Source organism: Macaca mulatta, chromosome 11, assembly GCF_049350105.2.
Source record: "Macaca mulatta isolate MMU2019108-1 chromosome 11, T2T-MMU8v2.0, whole genome shotgun sequence".
Classification (NCBI taxonomy): Eukaryota; Metazoa; Chordata; class Mammalia; order Primates; family Cercopithecidae; genus Macaca; species Macaca mulatta.
Window position 1 is genome coordinate 73,386,320 of NC_133416.1, and position 8,303 is coordinate 73,394,622.

At 40.7% G+C, this 8,303-nt stretch overlaps 1 protein-coding gene across 3 annotated transcripts in view; it reads left to right on the forward strand.

The window, feature by feature from the left end:
- Window positions 1-4,809, forward strand: part of IRAK3 (interleukin 1 receptor associated kinase 3) — a 52,494-nt gene extending 47,685 nt beyond the window's left edge. For all 3 annotated transcript variants that reach the window (XM_001117080.5, XM_077954682.1, XM_002798669.4), the window contains 4 exons: window positions 2,273-2,471; window positions 2,734-2,796; window positions 2,884-3,048; window positions 4,332-4,809. In XM_001117080.5, the coding sequence (XP_001117080.4) occupies window positions 2,273-2,471; window positions 2,734-2,796; window positions 2,884-3,048; window positions 4,332-4,808 (904 nt within the window). In that variant the 3' untranslated portion in view covers window position 4,809. The remainder of the gene's footprint in view (window positions 1-2,272; window positions 2,472-2,733; window positions 2,797-2,883; window positions 3,049-4,331) is intronic.
- The last annotated feature ends 3,494 nt before the right edge of the window (window positions 4,810-8,303 follow it).

Below are 8,303 nucleotides of genomic sequence, written 5' to 3' on the forward strand. Positions count from 1 at the left end.
AATGGAGCATGCAGAAGTGACTCCAAAGTTGAAGGGCAGAAGGAGGGGTCCTGGCAATGAAGGCTGAAGAACCTTTTATTCCCACCTTGCCTCCTGGCCCACCGGCAAACTCCTGCATTCAAATGTCCCCAGCACTCTGAAACCCTCAGGGCATCTCCAGGAGCCTCAGACTTGATCTGATCCGTTGAAGAGTCAACCTAGGGAAGAAGTGATTATGAACTGACAGTCTCCTTATCTAGAGCTGGACAGAAGTCAGATCTGATTGTAGTCTGTTCCTCATCTGAGGTATGTCAGGCTAGTCAACAGTTCTCCAAGTGAGAAAGTAAAAGAGTGGGTGAGGAGTGACAGATGGGGGTGTGTGACACTGTGACATTGATGAAATGACAACTGTGCTCATTGATATGAGCCTTGGGAACCAGGCCTCTCTGACTTTCCTTCCATAACTGCTGAGAGCACACAGCTGATAAGAGGCCCTAGAGCTCAGAAGGTGAGCGCTTTGGATTTTACAATTCCCTTGCCACCCTTAGCAGAAGGAGGAGTGAAATAAAGTTTAAAATGTGTCTCTTTATCCTTAAAAGACCACGGAGTCTGGGCGCGGTGGCTCACGCCTGTAATCCCAGCACTTTGGGAGGCCGAGGCGGGTGGATCACCTGAAGTCAGAAATTCAAGACCAGCCTGGTCAACATGGTGAAATTTCGTCTCTACTAAATTACCCGGGTATAGTGGCAGGCGCCTCTAATCCCAGCTACTCGGGAGGCTGAGGCAGGAGAATCACTTGAACCTGGGAGGCAGAGATTGCAGTGAGCTGTGATCGCACCAATGCGCTCCAGCCTGGGGGACAAGAGCCAAACTTTGTCTCAAAAAAAAAAAAAAGACCACTGGAAGTCCCTTTGTTTTTTCTATTGTCAACTCAGCCCTAAACAAAGTCTGGACTAGAATCTTTGAGGCCTTAGCTTCATACATTGAACTGTTTCCCCCAAACTGTCTAAATAGAAGTAGGACTCTGAGTCCTCTGAACAGTAAGAACACCTGCAGTTCAGACCTATGGAACTGGGGTCTGCCCATTAACCTACCTATATAAGGATAGCAAAGACTTCTGGAGCTTTTGTAAGATTCAAAATTTGTTCAGAATTAAGAACTTCTTGATATCCCATGGCTGTTGCTATAGCACCTTTAGTAACAGCCTGTCGTACTACAAATATACCTCTGGGCATTTTGGATGGGCAGGTCTACTATTAGATGCTTTGGTTTCAGGGGATAAAGAGCAAGCTCTGAAGAGCCCTAAGTAAAGCCGGGAAGTGCATGACTTTCTGTTGGCTGCCCCACCTCCTTCTCAATATCCATCTGTTCTCTTAGAATTGATTGCTAATCTTCCTCCTAGCTGCCATTTTTTGAGCATTAACAAGTGCTGCGGAGGACGCTATGCATTTCGTTTTCCCCCTGCCAGAGTTCTGTTCTCCTCATTTCATATGAGAGGAGAGAGGGCACTGAGGCTTACATGGTGAAGGAAACTGTGGGTGGTCAAGGAGCCAGGGAAAGGCAGAACTCCTGGCTGTATGCAGTGGGAAATGGATCTGTCTCATGGCTTTGCTTTCCCGTTCCTGCTTTGACAGCCCTTTGAAGGTAAAAGTAAGCCAATGCCTACCCTCAGCCAAAATGTCAGATGATTCTTAAGGTTTTAATGTGACAACTGCTTAACTTGACTATAAGCACTTTGCCTTTGTCTCTGTAAACATTTGTAGTTTAAATAAAACTCAAAGACCGTAAAACCACAGAGATGAAACCATGGGATAGGGCTGCCATGAGGGCAGGGACTACCAAAGAGTCCTCAAATCATTCCAAGTTAGTGGCTCTGTGCTCGTAAGCCAAGCATTTCACAGCACAGCTCTTGCACATAACAGACACATAACCAGCTGATTAAAACTCAGTTCACATTCTCTGTAAGTGTAAGAGAAGCACAAGGAAAGCTGTTTTGGTTAACTTCAGTTTCTCTGAGAAAGCATCAGCTTTATACAGCAACTTCACATATGTATCTTTAAGTTTGAAATGCCCACTGTTCCTCGGTCAGCTTTTTGTTCTAGGTTGCAGATAACACTTGGATTTACACATTAAGAAAAATGAAAGAATGTTCTCTAGTTCATGAAAATTTGTTTGGCTTTATTTTACAGTGTTGTGAATTAACCAGATGTGAAGAAGGTGAGTTTAGTATGTTTGTTTACACTGAAGTGCCCTTATGATATTTTGTCTTGTTTGTCCCTGATCGCAATTTTAGTGCAAACATCCTTTTGGATGATCAGTTTCAACCCAAACTAACTGATTTTGCCATGGCACACTTCCGGTCCCACGTAGAACATCAGAGTTGTACCATAAATATGACCAGCAGCAGCAGTAAACATCTGTGGTACATGCCAGAAGAGTACATCAGACAGGGGAAACTTTCCATTAAAACAGACGTCTACAGCTTTGGAATTGTGAGTACCAACTGCCAGTTAACAAAGGAGGAGAGTTTATTGCCAAGAATGTTCTAGATTCTAAGAATTTTTCAAAGAGTTTTAACGTTTGACTCATTGATTTTCTGTTAGCCCATCTTATATATTAATTTTTTGTAATCAAGCAATTAATAAAATATAAAGTCATTAATTAGAATGAACTGTATTCATAGTCATGGTTAATAGTTGCAACAAATTATGTGTATATGTTTAAGATAGCTGACTTTCTATATATCCCTTGTAGGTCATAATGGAAGTTCTGACAGGATGTAGAGTAGTGTTAGATGATCCAAAACATATCCAGCTGGTAAGAATTGTTTTCATCCTGGCACCTATCTCTTGGTCATTTTCCAATCAAGTTCTCTGTGATAAAATTGTCTCCCTCTCTTCCAAGCGGGATCTCCTTATAGAATTGATGGAGAAGAGAGGCCTGGATTCATGTCTCTCATTTCTAGATAAGAAGGTGCCTCCCTGCCCTCGGAATTTCTCCATCAAGCTCTTCTGTTTGGCAGGCCAGTGTGCTGCAACGCGGGCAAAGTTAAGACCATCAATGGATGAAGTGAGTATATACATGGTTTTATTCAAAACTGAGTCCACAGAACCATGGAAAATCTAAACTAGATAAATTGTGTATCTAAGTGAATTATTTGTTAATGAGACAAATCGAGCCTCCAACAGAGAATTCCAGCATAGTAGTTAGTGTTTCCAGGTCAAAAAGCCACATCATTTGGTACTCTGGTAGAGGTCATTTCTAGGTGGAACCAAGACCCCACAAAAAATTTAATGTAAAGACATAAATGAGCAGTTTTCAGGGAATATTTTATTCAATTTTTTTTTTTTTTTTTTTTTGAGACAGAGTCTCACTCTGTTGCCCAGGCTGGAGTGCAGTGGCACTGTCTCGGCCCACTGCAACCTCCACCTCCGTGATTCTACTGCCTCAGCCTCTCAACTAGCTGGGATTATAGGCACAAGCCACCACGCCTGGCTAATTTTTGTATTTTTAGTAGAGCCAGGGTTTCACATGTTGGCCAGGCTGGTCTCGAACTCCTGATCTCAAGTGATCCACCCTCCTCGGCCTCCTAAAGTGTTTAATCTTCATTAAGAGATCTGGCTCATTATAAATGCAGCATATATTTTCCTTATCCATTTTTAAAAAGTTATTAATCTATCCATAGGCTTAATCACCCATTCACTTATTTATTTGCACAAATAAACAAATAATTGTTTATTTGTTTCACCAACATGGGGAAACCACCATCTCTACTAAAAACACAAAAATTAGCTGGGCATGGTGGCACGTGCCTGTAATACCAGCTACTTGGGAGGCTAAGGCAGGAGGATTGCCTGAACCTGGGAGGTCGGGGTTGCAGTGAGCCGAGATTATGCCACTGCACTGCAGCCTGGGCAACAGAGTGAGACTCCGTCTCAAACAAAACAAAACAAAACAAAAACCCAACAACAACAACAAAACAAACTGGCATTTAAGAATTACAGGTTTATTTCCTCATTCCCTTCCAATCCTCCACATATTATGGTTGAAATAAAAAATGTAGAGACTTGCCCAAGTTCACAAATCTAGTTGGTGGCAAATCTGAGGCTTAAGTCAGGTCTCTTGGTATTTACTTTAGTGTGGTTTCTTTTATACCTTGTTTTAAGTCACTTAATTTACTCCACAAAATAAAGGGGTTTAGCTAATTTTTAAGATCCCTTCTAATTCAAAACTCTATAGTTGAACTAATTTCATGAAAATGAAACAATATTCTTTATAGGTAGAGAGATAAAAGGTAAAAGGAAAGATTATTCAAACTTAGTTTAATGTCTATTTGCTTCTTTGTTAATTAGGTTCTAAATACTCTTGAAAGTACTCAAGCCAGCTTGTATTTTGCTGAAGATCCTCCCACGTCACTAAAGTCCTTCAGGTGTCCTTCTCCTCTATTCCTGGAGAATGTACCAAGTATTCCAGTGGAAGATGATGAAAGCCAGAATAACCATTTACTGCCTTCTGATGAAGGCTTGAGGATAGACAGAATGACTCAGAAAACTCCTTTTGAATGCAGCCAGTCTGAGGTTATGTTTCTGAGCTTGGACAAAAAGCCAGAGAGCAAGAGAAATGAGGAAGCTTGCAACATGCCCAGTTCTTCTCGTGAAGAAAGTTGGTTCCCAAAGTATATAGTTCCATCCCAGGACTTAAGGCCTTTTAAGGTAAATATGGATCCTTCTTCAGAAGCTCCAGGCCATTCTTGCAGGAGCAGGCCAGTGGAGAGCAGCTGTTCCTCCAAATTTTCCTGGGACGAATATGAACAACACAAAAAAGAATAAATTCCTCCAGAAGATAAAGAAAAGAGCGAGTATTGCCTAGGCACCTGAGTATAGGTATGACCTTGGGAAGACATTGGCTCCATAAGCAATGCCAAGATAATGATCAATAGTGAGTTTGGGTGATGCAGATAAACAATCTGGACAATTCCATTCCTTTTTTCCCAAACCCTCAGAGTGACTTAAAAAATCGTTTTATCAGGATAATTGTCTCATGACCAAATCCACGCTCAATTAGAGCCATTCAAGATTCCTTAAGATCATGGGTTCTGACTTCAGACAAACAAAACAATCAAAACTTACCAAAAAGGGACTGGATTCTCTATTATCCTCAGTGTGAGTCCCCAGAGCCTCCATCTGCCGAGAACATTCAGTTGGATTCCATCGTTTGGTTTAGCTTGCTTGCAAGGGTTGTAGGAAATGTCTGATTTGTAAATGTTAATAGATACCTTTGGAAAGAATCACCTGGTTATTCTGATTGACCCCTCTTGTTTTGCGGTTAATCCCTGACTAGCCTGCTTGTCTGAAAACGAGCCAGGTTCACCCTTGGCGATGGCATGCTCTGTGTTGAAAGGGGATTTCTTCCCAAGATCTATCCTAAACTCTTAGGACAATTTATCCTGTATTGACTAATATTACAGCTTTTTAAAAACATACTTAGTGACCTATTGTATCCTAAGGAGACTATATGAAATGTCCATCAGGTAATTTTTATTCCTGAGAAAATGGCTGATCAAGGGCCTAGGTCAGCTTTTGGTTTAATCTACACCTTCCAACTCTGGGCCTTCACTCCTGCTGTTTCTTGGATCTCCCTCTTTTGAAATCCTACCAATCATCAGAGCTCTACAAAACTGCCATCCTCCTGAAAGCTTCCCTAATCTCTACAACCAGAAGTACTCCCTTTATCAGTATTGCCATAGCAATTTCTTTGTATTTCTATTTTATACTTATCACTTTTTGAATTATATCAAAGCTGCTTGTCTCATCTCTTTTACTAGGTTGTAAACTCCCTATATTAGTTTTCTATTGTTTTTGTAACACATTACCACAAATTTAGTGATCTAAAGTAACACAAATTAATTATTTTGCAGTTCTGGAGGTCAGAATTCCTTAGCATTCCTTCTGGAGGCTGTCGGAGAGAACTCACTGCCTTTCCTTTTCCAGCTTCTAGAGGCCACCTGCCTTCTTTGGCTCATGGTCTCTTCCTCCATCTTCAAAGCCAGCAATGTAACATTTCAGATCTCCCTCTCTCTCTGTCTCACTGCATCTTCACTAACCTCTTCCTCTCATTCTGGCCCTTCTGCCTGTCTTTTGTAAAGACCTTTGTGATTTCACTGGGCCCACTCATAAGCCAGGAAAATCTCTGTGTCTCAGATCCTTAATTTAATTACACCTGCAAAGTCCGTTTTCTCATGTAAAGTAACGTATTCACAGGTTTCTGGAATTGGGACATGGACAGCTTTGGGGGACCATTACTCTGTCTGTCATACTCCCTGAGTATGTAAGGGCCATCTCTTCAGAACCTAACGTGTCATTCTACACAGAGCAGGTGTTTCCTTATAAATTAAGTTGAATTAAATTACCCCGATGAACCCACATAGTCGATAATTCAGCTATAAGAAACATTGCTGAGTAAATAATGACTCTTTATGATGATGGGTAGACACACTGAAGAAAACCATTTTCAGAGGATTTACTGAATCTTCCTCTCCAAGAAGCTTGTAACAGAAGGGTAAACCTCTAGTTTCTTGTCCAGCAGAGGAATAGGCGCATGTCTTTTGTTTTATTTTATTTTATTTTTTTGGTGAGTCAGTATAGTTGGGTTAATCGTACTCACATTAGATTCCATGTTGAAGAACAACTAATCAAAGAAGAAAATCATCAGGAATCAGGGTGAGATTAACAGACCAAGGTCAGAAACATGGAGCTGCAATTCTCCAAAAAGGCACAAAGTGAGATTAAAAACACAGTGAGTCTTAGTCTGATTGACAGGCTTTATGCAGGCCCTGGGTAAGCAGTTAGGAGAGCCCATGCCCACCACTGCTCTGTGGGGTACCTGGCTGCCCAGAGCTCTCTGCTCTATCTGATCACCACACATATGAAAGGGTTGGACTAAACTTCATATGACTTTTATTCCTGTGACCTGTCCTAGTTTGGCAACTCTTGATTACACATGTTAATGAAAGGAAGCAGCAAAAGTCTTTGACATTTGGTTTACATATTGCAAACCATTCTGAGGCCCATTTAGCTTATTTTAGAGATGTAATCTGAGATTATATTGGCTGAATTGGGAAAATTAGCCTGGAATCATTTGAAGTTGCCACTAATAATTCACAAAAAAAGATCATCAAGAATTGACTCTGTGTTAAACTGTTTTTCACTTAGAATATAGACTCCCACCAGTACATTCAATGAAGGGTCGTTAAGGAAGGTCTGATTAACACCAGGCCCATACAATTACTCAGCACATATAATCTGTTGGTATTATGTTGATTTGAACTTGCTTAGCCGACTTAAAGCAGGGTTTCTCAAACTGTAGTATGCATCAGAATGACTTAGAAAGTTGGTTAAAAACACGGATTGCTGGGTCTACCCAGCTTCTGATGCAATAGTTCTGAGGTTAGAAATTTTGCTTTCTAATAAGTTCCCAGGTGATACAGATGCCAATGATGTGAAGCCCACTCTTTGCATCAGTGAAAACCACTGCCTTAAAGTGCTCTTAAATTGTTATAGATTGGTAGATCTTACCTTTCCATCACTGGTATGTTTTTTGAGAAAAGGATCCTTTCTTTTCATTCCATTAGATTCATCCTATTACCTAGAATGTTGGTTAGCACAGAGTGGGAGCTCTAGAAAGATTGTTGACCAATGATCTTATTGAGTAGATCATCTTTCTAGAGTATGACTATTTTGGACACCTCAAAGATGAAGTCAGATAAGCTGGAAGTGACCTGATTAATGTTGTGGTAAGCAGATGCCACTGTGGCTGGGAAGTGCCAAATCTTCTGTTGAGTGATTCAGTCTTCCTGACTAGATTTGCCTTCTAGTGGGCTTACTAATAAGCGTTAGTTGATATGAATTAAATGTTGCACCTTTCTATGGGTAGTAAGAGGATACCTTTATGGTTTCATGGTGTGGAGACCAAGATACATAAGAAAGCAAGAGTGAGCCTCCAGGTGTTCCCTCTGATCAGTAAACATGAATTCATAATTTCACTTACTCTCATTTTTGTAATGCACTGTGAGCAATCCTCCAGGCAGATCCTATTTACTAAGCTTCTTCAGGCTTTTGTCCCATTTTATAATGCCCAAACACATGGAGAAAACATTCTGTTGTTTTTGAAAATAGGTATGGGATTTCTGACATAATCAATTTTATTGACTTCTTGAGAGTTATAATGATCTGTGACTCTCTGCATAATATTGTAGTTTTATAGGGTGGCACATCACCCTGTGTAAAACAACTTTTATGACCTGAGGACTGATGAGTACAGGAAGT